Source organism: Abramis brama (assembly GCF_963993115.1).
Source record: "Abramis brama genome assembly, chromosome: 12".
Taxonomy (NCBI): domain Eukaryota; kingdom Metazoa; phylum Chordata; class Actinopteri; order Cypriniformes; family Leuciscidae; genus Abramis; species Abramis brama.
Window position 1 is genome coordinate 8,819,471 of NC_139974.1, and position 20,944 is coordinate 8,840,414.

Sequence of the window (20,944 nt, forward strand, 5' to 3'; positions counted from 1 at the left end):
CCAGAACACAAAAAGTTCTCAACCCACAAGGATTGGCAGTATAGAAAAGCTAACCGTCCAATTTATCATCACCCCTCAGCTAAGTAAACTACGCACAGCTCATTTTTACTTGCTAACGTCACTCACCTGCAGGGCAACATGGAGAACTTTTAGGGGCAGGAGTTCATTATGTGCTATTATTCTGATGGCTAACTTAGTCATTTAAGCTGATTGGGTGAATTGATGAACTAGGGCAAAGAGGTAACCATTAGTCACCCGTAGAGCCAACAGAGGTTAACATTTTTGCTCAAGGTCACAATTGCTGAATTTAAAAGAGAGGGATTCGCTCATCTTTTAGCAAGCTGGCTTTTTCACAAACGTTGCACATTTAGCTTTGTACAGTAGCACATACACAAAAACGTAATGTAAAAGTAGGGTGACCTCAGTAAAAGGATAATAAAAAATCCATGAAATGCTTTGGTTTTGTGGTGGGGGTGTATTAATGGAGAACTTGGGCTGCTAACATAGAAGTTGTGGATTAGCTTCTGGAAGCACTGACCCAAAAATGTTTCTGAGATCACAATAACCCTGTATTACTGAGGGTGAGGGGGATGGTGTTACAGTCTTGGTTAAAGATCTAAGTACACAAACGTTAGCTTGATCCCGATGAACTTGCCAGAGACTGAGATCATATTCCTGTCATTATATTCTGAGTAGGATATTTTGGATAAAAGGCATCTGTTAAATAAAAATAAAATTACAAGCTCAATAACTTACAAAACACACACAACACTACTGAAACTGAAGGAGAATAATGCAAGGAAAACAACTTAAGTTTGACATTTAAAGCCATAAATGACAATTTTATCATGTTATATACTCATTCTCAAGTAATTTTCCCTGTATAATTTAGCGAAACTCAAAAGTCGTTCTTAAGCAGAATGTCTGAACATCCTTTTCCATAAATAACAGGAGATGGTGATTTACACAACCAAAAAGGACAAAAGTATAATAAACAGTATAATAGTCCATATGACTACTAAAATCATTCCTTTTGGTCATTTTTGGAACATGGCAGTATAAATCGCCATCTACTTTTGTATGAAAAAGTCTTCCTAACATCTTGGAACGACATGAGCGTGAGTAAATAATGACAACATTTTCATTTTGGGTGCACTATTCCTTTAAGAATTAGTTTAATAAATATGTTCTCCACCTCTCCTCAGGTTTCCGGTTCACACTGACACAGATATCGAGACAGACACTCAACTTCCACAGGTTCTCTTCATCCTTCATGCAGCATGGTGAAAACAGACAGGGGGGAAAGCAAAAGAAAAGAGAACAGGAGAAAAAAAAGAAAGAAAATAATATTCTTATACATGCATGCAACAACTTAACAGAAACAAAGAAAACATGCATTGAAATCAAAGCGAATCACATGCAGTCAAATGTAAGAAACTGAACCAAAACTGTCAGACACAGTGAGACGTCATCTATTAAAGATTCATCTATAGCAGCTGAGTCATTCATAGGCTGTGGATTTCTTGGATCTAAGCCAGGCAGCTTCAGAGGGCACTCTGGGTTTTGGGTTCAGTGTGTTCAATAAGATGTATCAACGGCATTTGTGGCATAAAGTCAGATACAACAAAATAGTTTAGAAAAATGTGTAGTTATAGTAAAGCACTAACAATGGAAGTAAACAGAGGCAGGTAATACATGCTAAAATATAGCCATAAGCATAGTATAGCCACAATACTTCCATATTAAACAGGTTAACATGAGACTAATATAATAGAATTCTTATAACATGTTTTGTGTGGTTATTTACAATATTAAACAGTTCTGGTCCTTGAATTTGATTGGCTGAGCAGCGTTCCAAGAGTCACTGAATCATTCACTCAAATGATTTGTTTAAAAACACTAATTCAATCAGAAATGAAATAAGTGACTGTCTTTTTGGGTGATTCATTAAATCATTTACTCAGATGATTTGTTTAAAAAGCTATCAGGAATGAAAGCACCATTTACTTCCATTTTAAATGGTACATGTCCAAAAAAAAAAAAAAATGTGGAATGACTATGGCCCTTTTTTTGTAAGCGAATAAACTTAAATTTTAATAAATTTAACTTGCCCTGAAACTGATGTTTGATTACTATTTTAAGGTGAAGTATGTATTTTCGGCAGCACTAGCGCCACCAATAGGAATTGCAAAAATAATGACTTTCACTTGCTTTTCAGAAAAAATAGCCTATGAATAAGGATACTTATGGTTGTCTCTGCTTATTAAATGGGGTAAAAGTACACACAAAAATACATACTTCACCTTTAAAAACTGTCTATTTGCTATTTAATGTTAATTTAGAAGCAATATTTGAGTGCCTGTAAAATAACAGATTCCACAAAAGCATTTCTTCATTAAATAACGTTGTAACTGCACTGATTTGGAAACAGTTGGCTTACTGCACATTTACTAAAGAGCTGCTCTGTCAGAATGACCTCACACATTAGTCACAGACAGTACTGGAACGACTCAAACACTCATAGACATTTGCCGTAATTGAAGATTGTTGCTGGGGAAAGATGAGGTGAGCAGGATTTTTTAGAAACATTTGAGGACTCGGAGCTGAAGAAACAGCCTCTATATGCAGTGTGGGCTGGTGCACTATGAGGTGTGTGGGTTGGGTCTAACAAACACTTGGAGCGATGTGGCGACTCTTTTGTAGAGTGGGTGGCGCAAATGCAAGGTATTGGAGAAAGGCTTGAATAGGCTCACCAATGAGCTCATATATCTTACCACACAACTGCAGTCAAGTCATGGAGCTGGTGCTTTCCAAAAAGTGATAAATACTTTATCGAATTTGCACCCCTCAAACCTTCCTGCATTGTGACCGAATATGCATGTATGATCATTTTTTAGAGGTTGTACATATGTTAAAGGGACAGTCCCCCAAAAAATTAAAATTCTGTCATCATTTACTCACCTTCTGTACATAAAAGTTTACATGTGACTTTAAATTCCCATGTAAAGATTTTGAATATAACACACAAGTCATATGTTATGCAATGAACATGAGTAAATGATTCACTTTTGGGTGAACGATCCTTTTAAGGGCGAGCAGTATAGTAGACAATGCAAATATATACAGTTCATCACTTTTAATGTTGAAAACGTGGGTGGAGTTAAAAGCTAATGTAAAAATGTGTCATGTTGCCCTGATGCATTTACAAACATGTGTCAGTGTGTTAGGTTTATATTTGTATGCGCGAATGGATAGATCCTAGAGGGAGATATGGGGGAGGTAATACAATAAATGTGCACTTTTTTTTTTTTTTTGTATTCCTGAACGTCTCACTGATGAAGTGTCACATACATGTTCATGTTTGTGATCTGAAAAACAACCATATTCAAGAGGCAGAATATTCATTTTTAAACCACACTGAAATGAATGTGAAAGCGTTTACACTGTCAGTGGAAAAGCAGAGGCAGTAGTTTGGATAAAACTGTGCACTGATGGGTGGAACTCACTTTCATCAGGGTTGGGTGCTGCTAGGATGGCACTGTGCTGCTTCTTGACCTGTTCTACATCCTCTGACAGCTTTTCAATACAGCCACGGATCTCCTCAACCTGTCAAGAGAACATGCGTTAAATAATGCTCAAAATCCATATAGTGACATTTGCAAATTATATGAAAGAGGACTAAATCTAAATGACTACTTGCATATTGTGAAACTCTGTGTAAAAAAAAAAAAAAGAGAAAAAGAGAAAGTAATTGGCTAATTAGCTTGAATAACATGGAGCAAATTAATATTTGTATTTATTCATAATAAAAATAATAATGTATATTTATAATATAATTATATATTTAGATTATATATTAATAAAAAATGAAACATTTTGACATTTTCATCATATTTCTATATCCCATATTACAGATACCATATTATTTCATGTCACATTAAATGTTAGCTTAGCTGTAGAAATGTATTTGCGATCAATGTTCATAATTTGGAAGAAAGCATGCAGGAAATAAACTGCTTTAAGGTGTGAACTGCATAAAAATGAATTACTATGCTTCCTTATGTTCAAGTAGCCTAATAAAGAACAGTATGGGAAAAAATGCCAAGAGACTTTTTTTTATTTTTTTTTATTTCTTAGATTTAATCATTTTGAATCTACTAGCAGTATTGGCCAAAAGTGATGTCCGGCCAAGGAAAATTGACATCCTCACCCTTTATTCTTTTTTTTTTCTTCAAATATTATTCATACTGGCATGACGAATCCGATTCTGACTTGTGATGCAGCCTGAATCATAATCACACCGTGTTCGTTCGTTGGCCAGAGGAGAACTGGCCCCTCGACTGAGGCTGGTTTCTCCCAAGGTTTTTTTCTCCATTCTGTCACATGATGGAGTTTGGGTTCCTTGCCACTGTCGCCTCTGGCTTGCTTAGTTGGGGACACTTAATATTCAACAATATAGATAAAATGAACTAATTTAATAATTGATGATCTTTACAACGGAACTGAATCAACACTGAACTGACTTCAACAACAGCGAAATGCATAATTTTCCTGTTATCACTGTAAAGCTGCTTTAAAACAATCTGTATCATATACAGTGCTATAGAAATGAAAGTGACTTGCCTTGACTTAATCATTAAATAAATAAAAGATTTTGTAAGCGTAGTTGGGCTTGTAGTAAACTCTTTGTTTGTGATAACGCAATAAAATAAGCCAAATTGTTCGGCCATAATTTTTGGCCTGGCTGTCATACAAAGAAATTATGAACACGTGCAAAAACAAGAGAGAACCAACTTAATATTAGTCTGTTGCAGTCAATGTATGCTTTATCTGGTGAGCTTTTTGTTTTTCTGTGCATTTTTTTTATGCATAGTAAAATAAAACCTGTAGCTGTAGTTTGCTTCTTTTTTTTTGCCAAATAATTTTGTCAGATAAATAACTTAACCAAGTTTAGTGTTTTGTTATTCCAGCATATTTAAAATATATAAAAAAATATTAAATATTTTCCTTATATTTAAATAGTTAAATCAAACTTGTAGTGTCAGAAACAAATATCCCCTCCGTACATCACTTTTGGCCACTACTGTAGATTGTTTTCATTACAAATTATATTATCAAAATTACAGTTTAAGAAGTTAAAGGCTGAAATACACTACACAACTTTTTTTGCCCTGATTTACAGTCTGGACGAGTCAACGCTAGTTGCTGAAAGTCAGGGCAAATCTGCAGATTTTGTGCAGTCGGATCACGGAGTGTATGATGGGCATTTGGGCACAGACAACTTTCTTTTTGTTTTGGCTTCAGACTATGATTCCATCCAGTCAGAGGATAGGATATCAAACATTTAATATTTTGAGCCGATTTTAAAACACATTGTTTTCATTTTTTGTCATGCATCTTCTGTCAATGAGATGCGTGTTTCTGTGTGAGTTTGTTGTGTTTGGAATGACTTGAAAGTCTGGTAGTATTTGATATGTATTTACTTTAATGATGCCCAGGTTTTTTCTGTAACCATTTATAAAGTCAGCAAATGTATGATGCGTAGTGTTTTAAAATCTGTTCAGATTTTTTAAATCAAATAGTGTGTTCTGGGCCGGATTTACCTCATATCGTGACATAGGCCCAAGGTCTGAAATCTTGTATGCTGCTTTTAAGGAATTGAAAAAAACGTACTTTTTAAATAATTAAACACTATTGTCGAAGTTGATATTGTGGATTTTTTATATGATAATATACTTGTGCATGTGCCATTATATTTACATTTTACCAAAATCAAGCTCAAATAAAATTGACTAGTGAATGTCGTGTTTTTGTCCTTTATTAGAACGGCCTTCTGAGGCAGTAAAGGTCATCGCATTACGTTTTCATCAACTTGCAGGTTATAACGTTTACTGTAGCTATGTGGACGCTCTGTTTTTTTTCTATTTGGCCAAAATCTCATTTTAAAAGATGAAGTGCTATGCACAGGCTATTTAAGGCAGTATTGGCTATGACTCGATGACAAAAAAACCCCACTAAGACACTCTTCTCTGCTCCTCAAATACATAAAACTGTAGCCTTTATATATAGGGCCAGATTTACTAACAGCTCGCGCCAGCACAAATCCTCTTTTGGCGTTTAAAAACTACTGTCAGGACAGGGTTATTTTTGCGGCTGACCTTATTGCATATGCATTTGTACGAGTTTCCCTTTCAGACACAAGATTTATGGGAGGAGAGTATTTAAATGAATCACGCAAGGTGATTTACTATGGTTTGCACTGGTCAATTTATTGGTATTTGGGGCATTATTTACCGCCCCAAAAAAGCATGTTAAACCAGACACTAATTTGCGTTGCTCTTGGCCGATTGCGTTGGTCATTATGGAAATGATCCGGCTGCGTCTGTTCTTTCATTTGCACGTCATCAGTAGATCACGCACAGAACTTTCCTCTCCCATCTGCACTTTTATGGAATTGTGCTCTCATGCTAATTTGTCCTGTTTAGTAAATCTGGCCCATAGTGTTTGTTGAGAAAATGCTGTACTTATTCAAACAACTTCCACTGCAAACGACCTGAGGCGGGGTGTAGTTACGTGGTTTTACCAACAGTTTGAAGAGCCAATGAAGTTACGAGGTTTAGTCACAAGCTCTTTTTAATCCTTTTCATTGGTTAAAAATTTGCAAAACCCACAGACAGATGTAAAGGGTGACCAATTGTAATACATCTATGAAAAAAAAATAATAAAAAGACAAAATATGGAGATACGAGGTTTCTGGCCAATAGTGACGATAAAGCTTTATTCATTTATGAAGTAATTGTCTTACAGAATTTTAGCATTAGAGTGAAATGATGATATTAATAATTTAAAAATATACATATTGTTTCTCCTCATTGTAATTGATCCCCCCCCCCCCTCCCAGAAGTGTGTTCCAGCTTTAAGTTGAAATCGAATATTTACATGAATCTCAGAATGTTTTAGTAATTGGTTTGTCTCTCTTTTGCATTAATGACAGCAGCACTACAGATTGATATGAACAAAACCCGATGAGCAAATCAAATCAGCTACATCTGCATAAATCATAACTGGATATGATATTTGCCTAAAGATAAAGATTACCTGTTCAAAAAATTCATCCATAAAGTGGTCTCGGTCGACATGAACGACTTCCTCATCGTCGTCACTGTCCTTAGCCTGTGAGGAAAACAAAAACATCACTTAGAATATTTTAATAATCTCAATCCAAGAAAAATAATTTCTTTAGTAGTTTTTATAATGTTGGGCAATAACTTGGACAAGCATGGAGTGAAAATAAAATGAAATGTTGGGCAAAATACCTACCGTAAATGGTATGTAAATAGGAAAAGTGTATTACTATAAAATGATTTAACATTTACTTGGATTAGTTTAGCTGATGCTTTCACCCAAAGCGACTTACAAAGGAGGAATACAACAATAGCGATTCATCTTAAAGAGACAGTTGCTCAAAAAAGAGCAATCACCAGTATTAATCTGCATTTCTTCCATCAATGCAGAATAATCATTTGCTGCTGTTTTTGGTGACTCAATATCTCATTCTCAGCCAAGAACACAGTGATGAGTTAATGGCCCATATACACAAAAGAGCAACCGTATTCAACACATCCAGCGGCTTCTCCATTTCTCATATAGAATAAAGTAGGGCAGTCTAATAAACCAATGCAAATCACATGTTTCCAGATGAGCACACGGTGTCACATTTAAAAGATTGTTTGATTGTGTTCACATATTGGTTTGAGAATTGGGGATAGCTGGAGGGTGATCTCAGATTAGTTGTACGACCAATCCACACTGAGTGGAATAGGACGTTCTCCTGTGTGTGTGTAGCCATAAAGACCATCCCCCGTCCCAACCGCTGCACCTTTACTGGGAACTAATAACTCTTCATTTCAAGCACACTGCTTCGCACCCGATGAAACGGCTATGTCCAGAGAGAAAACATGGATTATAGTGACAGTCAGGAGGGTGAGCTGGAATCTTGTTTACTGGAACACGATTTGGAATTTCATGGGCACTCGTTAATATTTAGCGGTTAATCATTAATATTTACAAAGCAGTTCTTGGACAAATGTGTGACATTGTTGCCAATGAAACTAATACAGCTTTTATGAGGATTTTGAGCAATTATCATCACCACAGGCAGGCTCTTAATATATTTTTAACTGTAATAAACTTAATCGGAGAGCAGATATTATATTCATGCAGATGAAAGAGACAGGGCATGTTTATATTAAAATTGAATAATTAAATTAATTCTAAATAACTAAGTAATGCAGTTATAAAAAAAAACAACATATTGAAACAGGTTTCCCAAAAACTTGCTATTCTTAGAAGAAATTATTAATTTCCATTGGAGAGTTTTATGAAGGCTGCATGGAGTTCTAACTCTCTGCCGAAGTGACATTTTCTGATCATATTTGTTTTAAGCTTCGAATACTTTCAAATGTTTCAACTTGTGCGGTTAAAACTGTACGTGACAATCCAACTTGATATGATGTATTCCAATCAAAACTATAAACGCGAAGTAAAAAACGACAATAATATTTGTCTAATGTCATCTTAAGCACCTATTATGTCTATAAAAAGGACAGTTATAAATAAAGTATTTTTTATTTATTTATTCTGTTTAACACTGTAGCCTTGGGCAGACCATAAAGTGTTCCTTTTAAAAGTAATAGATATGTAGTATATGGATAAATGGCATTATTCCTCCATTACATTATGGGCAAAAAATGGAGGGTGAATGTTTGTGCTCTGGCGCGATATAATAATATCTAATATATTATATTTAAATAGAAAAAATAAAATAGCTGCTAAAAAAGCCAATAAGGTGGGTGGGCAAAAAGGTTCAATTTGTATTCTGGTGCTGAATTGGTTGACATAAATTTACAAGAATACATTTAGGTGATTGATAACTGGCTATTTCTTGAGCTGAATGTTTTTAATCTTAGATTTTTCTACAGCATATAGAGCTATGCAAGACATAACTGTCTGCCTGTCGGGTGATTGATGCATCAGCCTGTCTATCTCCAGCTAGCATCATTTAATTCATGCAGAGGCTATTTTCGCTCTCCCGTCATCAGATAATGGCAATAAAGTCCCTTCCCCCATGAGCAAAGGTGAAATGTCTGATGCTTTTAGCTTACTGACAATTGCACAGTCAACATTTCAGCTAGCCGTTTCTGGTTTAGCTACCAGATTCTATGCATTTCCCTGTGACGAGGATTGCATGTCAAAGCACAATGAAATAGTAACAGAAAGCGACCTGTGTGTTGTCTCATCAGCCGTGCTAATGTTTACTCGCCTGCTTCTCCCCTTATCTGGCCGCTCCCTTCTCGAGCCCTGCCCTCCCTGCCCCCTCAGCATCTGCTTTCACGGGGAGTGGCTTTGTGGTCCCCTGCGCTGAATGTCTACGGTACCGCAATATCAGTCGCTAATGACCTTCACAAAAAAATTCTATAGCAACAGATTTCAGGAGGAGAAGGAGGAGAGGTGGATTTCTGAATTTAAGTGCTGAGTTGTGCCACCGAAGCCTCCTACCAGTGTGGTTAGTGTGTGGGTGATGATGGAAGATTCTGCACATGTTGTTGCCTTTTTTTTGGGAAGACACATTCTGTGTCTACAAAGCTGGAGAGCACAGATAAGGTCAGGGGGAAGAGTTTGGAGATGATAAATCTCCTATGATGTTAGACAAGGGTCACAGTTGGACAGCAATAAACAATTCATATCTGCTTTCATCCCTTTTGTTGAAGAAGGGATTCTCTGCTAAAACAAGGGGAGACATTTTAGAGAATTGTTTTAGAGATTTATTTGGTACTACCTCAAAATATATTAGCCTGGAAATGGAGATTTATACTGGCTTGAAATTAAGTAGCACAAGATGTCATTATTAGTCATCAAACAACAGAATACAAATTTTGTGAGGTTTATCTAAATTTGATAAGATATATGTATTTATCTTACTTATCTATATATTTAAAATGTATTTTATTCTTGGGATGGCAGAGCGGAATCAGCTGCCATTACTCCAGTCTTCAGTGTCACATGATCCTCCAGAAATCATTCTAATATGCTGATTTGCTGCTCAAGAAACATTTCTGATTATTGTCAATGTTAATAAACAGTTGTGCTGCTTAATATTTTTGTGGAAAACTTTTCAGGATTCTTTGGCTGAAATGAAATGTTTTCACTGCACTTTTGACAAATTTAATGCATCCTTGCTTAATAAAAGTACAGATTTCTTTAAAAAATCATACTGACCCTTTTGAACGATAGTGTATATATTAATTTAAATTTATATTTTGATATTTTTAGCAGTGAGCTATATAGTTAGCGTGCTGACAGCCTGCGGTTGCATTTGGCCATTTTATTGCATCTCATGCTGTTTGTGGGGCGTTTCACAACTTAAAATAGTCCAGCTTTTAAAAACACATCTTTAGATGAAATGCATTTTGCTAGTTGTCTAGCTGTTTTTGCACAGAAGGCAGAGAGACATATCGGGGTCATGTGAACACAAAACCTGCCTTCCTTAAGGCAGATTATTTGTACATTTATGAATTTTATCCAAAGCGATTTGCAATGCATTCAGGGTATTCATTTGACCAGTTCTTACAAAAAAAAATAAAAAAAATAAATCCTTTATGGTTCAATGTAGGTATAGGAAAATTTTACATTTCCTTCTGTGCAATCCAAATATATATTAAATATAGATAAATAAAGAACCCTGATAGTGTTCTTTTTCACATAGTATATTGGCTTTTCTTTTTAAAAAGAGCACCACTGTATGCTTGGGGATATGTCACATCTACTCATTGCCAGCCTTATGACAGATCCTCTGCAAAACTACAGCATAAGCAACCCAAGGTCATTATAGTCTATTTGGGTACACAGCAAATGTCTGAGATTGGTTTTATGCAAGGGATATTATACAATCAGAGGGCCATTATCGCAAAATAAACCCAGACAGGGTGTTCAGGATCTGGTCTTGTACCACCCTGAGAGCGTCTGTTTTGCCAATGACCGTCCATGACTGTACATTACCCTGCTTGTTACACGGCTACTTAAAAAAATAAATACATGGACATTATTAAATTATTTTAATTTTATACTTGTACAGGCCACAGGGAGACATAACCTAAACACAGCTGTGAGGGTAAACTATATATTTTACATTTTATTTGGATTATCTTGGTATTTTTCATGAAAGACGTCATAACTTTAACAAACACAATGAATTAAGACTATGCCTGACCTGAAGTTTATTATTTATAAACCAATCAGAACAGATCTGCAGCCCACCAGTTAAGAACCACCTTAATACAGTGTACAAGCTAAATAAGGGCAAAAGATACTTATGAAAATGCCGAACATAAGTACCTGATATGGCTTAAGAAGAAAAAATTTATGAAAAGTAAGGAAGATTATGTTGCATGATGAGCATGTGCATGCTCTAGCATCATCTGTCTATCATTGGAGAGAAGTGGCTAATAAAATGCTGACGATTTAGCACATGGAGACAAAGTATGCAGACACACTGCTGTTCATGACTCATTTTAAATATCATGTCTAATATATCAATGTCTAAAGCCCAAAGTATACTTCAACCCTCCGCATTCCGTAATGGTCTGAGCACGGCCCATGTGATGTAATTTTCGTCATTAATTTTCGTCATCACGAGGGTTCGTGGAGGTCCAAATAAAGTATACTTTGAAAGACTTGTGCACTCAACTGAGTTGAACACGGAAAATGAAGTATACCTTTATCACTTTATTTTACAGTCCTGTTCCGCATGTACATACTATGTACTTATTATAGCAATTACAATAACAAATATCCCTAAACCTAACCTTAACCCATGTAGTTGCATTATATTACCTGTACTTTCTTGGGTAACTACACTGTAAGTACACGTACAAATATAGTGTAACTGGTTATACTTTATTTTGATGGTCCAATTTAGACTAACTAATGTGAGTTAGTTGACATGTAGTTGCAAAGTTACTTATAGTTAGTAGAATGTCTAAAGTGGACCACTGAAATAAAGTGAAATAAAGTGTTACCAGAAATTGTTCTTCAATTAATTATACTGGTCTATAATTATACTTCTTAATTTTAGCCATCAAGAGTCCCATTGTCAACCAGCTTGTCAACAACTAAACAAGCATTCAAAACTCAACATATGCTGCTTGTTCCAGATACATTTAACATTTGTAAAAATCGCCATTTTCACTTATTTTGTAGGGCTTATACTATTATGATTTCTGAATCAGATTGTGAGAAATCCCAGTGGCACCCTGTTGCCCTATTTCACCATGAACCTCAGGAGGTAGTTAGCTCAGGTAATTGACTCGCCTACATAGAAAGTCTGAGATGGATAACGTACATTAATTTATGCATTTGGCAGATGCTGTTATCCAAAGTGACTTACATTACATTTAGGGTTCACGCCTTCCTCAGGAATCGAGCCCATGATCTTGATATTGCCAGAGTCATGCACTACTACCAGAGTAACAGGAACTTAGTCCGAGTATATGAATCCAGCTCCTACCCTGATATTTACCTTTAAATTATGCAGGGCCTCCCTTTCAAGCTGTCAAGACAAAATGAAATATGTTGACTTTGTTGTCACTAATATTTACCATCTTACTGAACTGATTTTGCTAGACTGCATCTATTACATTACTTTAGCGAGAATTTATATCCCACCTAGTGTACAATTTCCAAAAATGAAACAAATATAGTGAAATGTTCACATTTTCGGACTTGCTGGTTTTAATGGTATATTTTGCAAACCAGCTGTACCATAACTAGACAGGAAGCCATTTTGTTTTAGTTGTTTTATTGGCGGTGTTAAAGACTGGTGGGTGGTGTGCAGCAGGGAGGACATGACATTGTCCCTGCAATAAAACTGTCCTCACAATATACTGCAGGCATAGTCGTACCCACGCAGTGATTGGAATACAAACACGCACACAAACATAATTTGGACATTTATGCCCTATCGGTACATGTGTACATTGTTATAAATATGCCACCAAGTATCTTATTTTTGCTCTTAATAATTGACTTGCACAAGATACTGCATGAAAATAATATAAAAGCTTCAGCAATGATATAAAAGTTTCAGACTCCCAAAAGCTTAAATATGAGGTATCAAATGCTGCTTTAGTTAATTTGAAAATATTATTAACAATACTAATAAAAAAAAGTGCATAAAATATGCCTCTTATGAAATTAATTGTTATTTTTAAATACTTATTTTATTCTTTATTTTACAAAAAAAATAAAAAATTGACATATAAATTGCCCACATTCATAAGTTTCAGAACACGCTGAATTGCTCAAGTGGTACTTTCCACGGAATGAATGTGTGTCACTTTCAGCTTTTTCATACTTTGATTTATTTACCCACATTGCGATTAGAAAAAAAAAGCCCTTGGCAGGAATCGAGCAATAGTGAGTATGCTTAGGATGCGAAAGCAAGAGTGTATGAGTGTGTGGCAGGGAGAATCAAGAGGAATAAGTGTGCAGCTGTAGGGGGAGGGTGAGGAAAGTGCAATGAGAGGGGGATGGGGAGAGAGACAGACCTCCACAGGGAAAGAGAGAGTGATGGGGGAGGGTGAGGGGGGGGCAGAATGATGCGGAATAAGTTGTCACCGGAAAAGGACGTTTAAAAAAAGTATCCCCTTCCAAGCAGGTGACGAGGACCTTCGCTAGCAGTATACGGCAGGCTCTCGGAAATTTTCACTTGAATCTGTGCCGGGTTTTTGCAGAATAATGCGGTAAAAAATCAGGTGTGGGGGTAATGCAGAAGTGTCATAATCCTGCATCCCTGCCGTTGGCCCATCTGCGCTGAGGATGGCCATTGGCCACAGGCATCAGAAGTCCTTACAGCGTTAGACAGTAACCTCCTTTAGCCTCATAATACTGCATTAGTTTCTGTTGACAAACATGAGGAACCGCGAGAAGTGGTGGAAAATGTGATCATATTTCCAAAGTGGAAGTAAATCACATTCCTGCTCTAACCCTTGGATTCTTTCAATATAATGGTGCATTATGGGATAGAAAACATTTGAGGAAATGATAATGATATGTGTTCTGTCATCATGAGACTGAGAGAGAACTGTAGAAAATACAAGAAAAAAAGACAGCTCGGAAAAATATTCTCAAGAGATGACAATATAAAGATTAGCATGATTGTTGTTATTGAACCACATCGCAAAACATGGTTTCCTTTATCCTCAATCACATTAAATTTATAGTTTTATTGGATTCTATGCTTAATTATGGCAATGCAATATATAATTACTGCATAAAATTTTGCATTATGTCTAGCAATATCCAAGTTCCTGCAAGGGAACCTTCCATTTAAGGGAAAATTGTGGCTGTAAAAACAAAAAACAGGCAATAACTGTGTATAAAAGATGAGGAAGATGCATTATATTGTGTCTTTTGTGTTGTCTGGTGCATGATGTCCTTCTCTCCACCCAAGGGACGGGGTTATTCCCAGTTCAGTTGTGCTATAAACCGAGGCTAATAACAAGAAGAAACTAAATAGACAGTTGATGAGTCATTTGTCAAAGAACTAAAAGCATAGGCTATATATGGTCATTTGAGTAACCTCATGCCATTAGAAATCAATTGAGGCAGATGCGAACAAGCCTAAATAAAAGATCACAATCCAAAAATGAATCAAGGGCTATTTATAACTATAGGGCTGCACAACTTCTTCATTAAAAAATGACAAATGACCAAAACTGTAAAAAAATCTTTTTACGGTTTTAAAATTAAGAAAATGAATAATATAATAAACTTTACAGCAGCAGAATTTGATATCCGCAAAAATGATGTATGATGTTAGAATGAAGATATTAGATGTTTAATGTACAGCTAAAAGAAATGTAATTTTGGACCAGTGAGATTTTACAGTGGGCGGGGTTAGTGCAGCACAAAACTGCAAAAATAGAAACCAGCAAACAACAAAATTGTTTAGCATGATTCTTGCTACTGAATCATATTGCATGTGCCACGCAACCAATATTATTCTTAACAAAGTGATAGTTCTTGCAAACCATGGCTTGTTTTATGATTAATTACAATAAATTGCTAGTTTTATCAAATGTTATGAAATGTATGAATAACAACAGCTTGCATGTCACAGAAGCTGTGTCCAGAAAAGTCTATAACACAACATGTCAGCTCGGGTAAACTATTAATCATGTCCTTGCACATTTAGTGTTTTAATAAGGAAACAAATCATGACAAAATACTTTGATGATATTCACAATAAAATCAGAAATGTTAATAAGATCATGAAACGTGGCAGCAGCTCCAAAGAAACAGACACTTCTTATAAACACAAAAAGGTGCGACTGGGACTGACATCTCGACCACATACCAGTGCTGATAAAACCGTTTTCTGTTTCCCACTGGAATAGCCACTGCCTTTTCACATTAGTCAATAATGACTCGGGTATGAAAAATAACTATCTGGTTCAAATGACAGCAAGCCTCTGGAGAATGAACAAGAAACTTGCTGACTCATTCTGTCCGCAGTCAATTTAAAGCATAAATCCACCCAGTAACTTTTAAATCGTGGCAAATCTTGCCGATCTATTGAAATTACCCATCAGGGCGGTATTTTGTGGGCATGACTAAAAGGAATTACATCAGAGCTGGTCAGAAAGGGAAAACTGTGATTCAGTCTTAATGAAATCGAAAGCCCATGCAGCCTGACCTCAGTCTAACTTGCCTGATGTTGATGCTTGACGTCGCTTACAAAAGATTATCCTGGTCTATTATGAATTTTCCATTACATGGTGTGAAAAATGTGCCACAGACGCGATATCATGGATGATGCTCTGCAGATGTTCATTCACAGTGTTTTATGAGGCAATCAGTGCTTTACTTTGACTATGACTAAGCAAAATGTGAGTGAAATATAGTTTAGTAGAAGGTCATATGAACATTTGTTCATCTACAACTTCAATTTATATTCATCATGCACTTTTCCAATAGTCAGGTCTTTGTTGACCTTAATCATATTGGAGTCAATATTTCCAAAAATTGCACTGCAATTCAATCCCTTTTTGCATTTGTCTGTAGTTCTTCAAAAGCCAAAAAATTAAGGAAAATGGATCAATAAAAGAATGGATCAATACTAATGCTGTTATTGTCAGGACCTCCCTCTTCAAATTCTTCAGTAATTGCCAAGACTGCTAATGGTGGTGCAACCATACGAGAAAAAAATCCAATTACTTCAGTGGGCGCCCACCCATATGTTTAGACAGATTAAAGGAACTGGCCATTCAGAAATTAAAATTCAAAATCATTTACTCACCCTTATGTTGTTTCAAACCTCTATGACTGACTTTCTTCTGTGGAACACAAAAGACATTTTGAAGAATGTGCTGGTCTCTGAATCCATACTGTAGCTTTGTTTGAGGAACAGACTGAAATTGAAGACTATTATGACACCTTTACGGTGCTTTTGCATCCTTTTTTTAAGTTTGAAAGCATCAGTCCACATTAATTGTAACAGCATGGAAAAGAGCAACCAGCACATCAGTAAAAAAAAAAAAAAAAAAAAAAAAACTGCAATCAAAAAATATATATATTTAAAAAACAAAGAGATATTGGTTTTTTAATGATATAAGGGTGAGTATATGACAGATTAAACTAGTCCTTGGATGCTATTATGTGTCCACTGTCCAGGTCTTCAAACTATAGGGGAGCACATCCTGTACACATCAAACTTTATGCACTGATATTCTGAATCCGCTGCACCATGGCTAAAAGAAACAGTTTTAGCTGAATTGTGTGTTTGCAGTCTGAATTAATTGTGATTAGGGCGAGAGAGAGATGTGAGTGCAAAAGATAGACAACCAGCTTTCTATTGCATTGTCCTCACAAACATACTAGTGTCGCCTGATTTGCAAAGAAATGACTCTTTTGAGTCATTAAGCTGGTTCAGAATTGGTCCAAAAAAATAAAACATCTGAAACTCAAGAGTTATCAGTCTGAATCAGCCTAATGACCACTGAATCAGAGGAATTAGAAACTTGTAGTTAAAAATAACCATCCAAAAGAGATTGCTTCACATTAAAAGAAAATAATATTCAAATATTATTGTTTTTAATATGTTTAAGCTCATAGTTAGGTAAAATTACTATTCAAGTACTAATAAAACTATTCATAAAATCATTAATGAATAAGAAACGCTATAAGAAATCCGATTCGGAATGGATCTTACAATTCCCATCCCAACAAGTTAGCATTCAACTAACCAGTAGAGGAGAAAGCCTACTATAGCTATTTTCAGTGGTCAGTGTATAGCTCATAAATCCACTAAGCATGCTTGATACCAAATATATACACTCTGTATTTTTTTAAATATAATTTTAAAGTTACTGTGAGGTATCAGCCAGACGTATGTAATACTGCAAGCTAACATGCTAGCAGATATCTTCATATCTTGTAGAAATGTTCAAGACTATATCCAGATCTTTCATTCAAGATTAAAGTGCCACTTAAGTGTATACTAGTGCACTTGTGTAAAATGTATTTATAGCAGATCAAAAACTTTGATTTATTTCAATATAAAAAGGTTTTACAGTCCTATAGATTCTTGACATAGGGTGCATCCATTGCCACATTTCTTCTAAATCTGTTTTTAGACGGTAAAGAATCCCCTGACAGTCCTTCAACTACTTGAACATTTAACCCTTTTAACTACTTGCCTGTATCATTCAGCCCCAGTTTCCAGTTACAAACCACTAACAATTTCATAAAATCTGTACTATTTTAAGAGAACATTTCAGTTTAATCTCTGAGCATCCTCACTTCACTACCTACCGCTGAGCTATTTATATGCAAAAAGAGCCAACCAAATCGGTTTAGGTTCAGAATTAATTTTACAGTATTACAAAGCAGTTTTACACAATTCCTGCGCATCAGCAAATCTACCCAGTGTACATTTAGTGCAATAACCCCACAACTGAATCCTTTATTTGTCTCCTAACCATGTCTTTATGATGCATCTCATTTATTCTCCATCTGTTACAGTGCCTGTGGCCTCCACTGCTTATCCCTTTTTCTTTTCTCCACTCCCTACCTCTTCCCATTCCGCCTTTTTCTGAGATTTGGGGAAATTCCACTTCCCTCTCTAACCTTACTGCAGTTTGATACCTGCTGTGCTTCATTCTTCCCTTTTCCCACTGACACAGCCACATCCGTGACCTATCTTGACCTATCTGTTGCATCTGTTGTTGGGCAGCGGCCAGCTTCACATATGTAGCCGTATATTCCCGTCTCCCTCTCTCTGCCAATTATTATCTACCTGTTCCAGCCCCGTCGGCTGACAAGACACATACTGAGTTCACTTTCCCCATGAGCTCAGCTCTTGCTGCCGTCAGCTGTAGCGCTGCTCGCTGCTTATCATTTCGCTGCTTACTTTCTCTGTGTGTCGCGTCGGCTACCGGGGTTCCCTGCTTCTGTTCCATCTGTCCAGAGAATTAATACCACACACGTTAAAAAAACAAACCTTTTTGAGCGTCTAACAGGTTAGCAACCAATCAAAGTCACAAATGAGCGCTTGTTTTGGGGTTAAATAAGGTAGCAGTGATCCAGAACATTATTTTTGTTGATTCCGAAATAAAAACATTATTGGCAATCCAATCCGTTTCTGTGTCCGAACAAGAGTGCCCTCTCAAAAAAACCTTTTTTAAGTTCATTACATTAAGCAGTATTTTTCCATATTCCCTTCGTTTGTTCTAATCAAATCTCTAAATAAAATGCAACCAATTAGACCCTTTTTTATATAAACCAACTGATTTGCAGAAGCAATTTTTGCTTGGTCATTCACAAATTCTAACATCAAAAACAAGTGATATTTGTGTGTGTTCATTTTAGATCATTTATTTTATTCCTTTTTTTTTTTCTTTTTTTTTTAGCAAATAGGCCTATATGACATCTGCACCCAGAATTGTGAAATTAAGTTACAAATATGCTATTGAGTTTATAGCTTACAACCTGTTTATGGTCATAATTGGTGCTGCTGAATTGTATCTGTGGGTTCTATTAGCACTCATTTAGTATCAATTAGCACAATGTGTCTGACCTCTCCCTTTCTGGACAAAACTGGGCAAGATACAGTATGTGATGTCACATAGTCTTTGCCTTCCTGGCGCTTCTGAGTAAATTAATATTAGGTTGCCAACTTTCCAGTCAGTCCACACCTGCGGTTTTTCACCAAACAATAATCTGGATATCATGTTCATTGCAAAACATATCACGATTACGATGAAGAAATTCTTTATACCATGCTCTCTACAAATACTGTATTCACCACTCAACAAGAGTCAGTGGCTTCCAACACAAATATTAATTGGGGTCTTAATTTATTGGTACTTATTCATTTTCATGCATTTTTCATGTTGTTTTGCTTGCTTGTTCGTTTATTTTGATGCAAAATAAATTACATTTTCCCCACATTTTGCATATTCTCACCCATTCATTAGCCAACTACCTGAAATATACATATCATGTGGGAAACCACGTCCTACATTCCACTGACCTGAGAAAGCTCTTCAGTACAGTCATATAACTAAATATGAATTTTAATATTCAATCCAATATTCAGTGTTCTCAGAACATTTCAATATTTAAACACTGAGCCTATACTAACAAGCTATAACATCCAGACATATCTTGTAACTTATTGGGCTTTTAGCTTGTCTGGCAAAACATGTCTACATGACAGGCTGACTTCTTAATAGTTCGCTCAAAAATGAAAATTGTCATCTTTTACTCACCCTTGTAACTTTTTGTCTGTGGAAAATTAAAGAAGCTATTCTGTGAAATGTCTCAATATTTTGTCCATGCAATGAAAGCCAATGGTCACCAAAACTGTTTGGTTACCAACATTCTTCAAAATATCTTCTGTTGTGTTCAGCAGACGAAAGAAACAATTTTCATTTTGGATTGAACTATCTATTTAATATACCATATTCTGAAGACACAACAAAAACTTATTTCGCATTCAATAATGCACATTTAATTCACTGCCTATATCATTTAAATTAGGAGTCTTAAATATGACTTTACCTCTCAAGCCTGTTAACTGAGAGGCAGAGAAAAAAAAGAGAAAGGCTGAGAGACACAGACATTCAACCTTGCCTCTCTCAAGGACATTACAGGGCACAGTAAAGCACAACAATACATTGTGCATGTTTAGTATCAGGATTTGAAACAATTTTTCTTCAAATGTTATGCTTTTTAATCATATTTATTGCCTGCTTGCTCTGTCACATTAACGCTCCAATGCTGACATAAACTCTATCCGCTTTTCAAAAGACACAGCCAACACATGGCATTACTCATGAAAAGACTTCTCTGTTGTAGACCGTATATGATGCTTAGGATATGGAATTATCATATATTAGGACAGTCACACATTTTACTCTGGTGAATATTTCTTAGGGTAGATTTATTTTTGAAAGTCTGTTTCAGTACGGGCTGATGCCTTATAAAGTCTTGGTTCCAGAAAAGCTTTTGAACATTTCCACTGCCAAAGAAAAAAGTTCAATCAAGACACATTGACCTTTTGTGATATAGCAGGCATGTTGTCACACTATATGTTAAGTTATCAAAGTGGAACCTGCCATTTAACAGCCTATTAATTTTTCTGGCTATATTTAAACAGTAAGACAGTTATGAAAAACAAAACAATATGAGACATCGAAAGTGAAAGGTTAATGTGTGTGTGTGTGTGTGTGTATATATATATACACATTAACCTTTCACTTTGGATATTTTGATGTCTACTTAAAAAAAAGAAAAAGAAACATTTTTTAACTAGGTGTTTGAAACCAATGTACACATTTGTCTAATTTAACTTTCGACTCAAAACCTTACAATTACAGAGATA

General features: G+C 35.8%; 1 protein-coding gene across 1 annotated transcript in view; it reads right to left on the reverse strand.

Moving 5' to 3' along the window:
- Positions 1-20,944, reverse strand: part of stx1b (syntaxin 1B) — a 41,376-nt gene that overhangs the window by 18,104 nt on the left and 2,328 nt on the right. Inside the window, exons 2-3 of the mRNA XM_084130037.1 lie at positions 7,099-7,173; positions 3,507-3,606 (exon numbers count right to left, since the gene is read on the reverse strand). Coding sequence (XP_083986163.1) covers positions 3,507-3,606; positions 7,099-7,173 — 175 coding nt within the window. The remainder of the gene's footprint in view (positions 1-3,506; positions 3,607-7,098; positions 7,174-20,944) is intronic.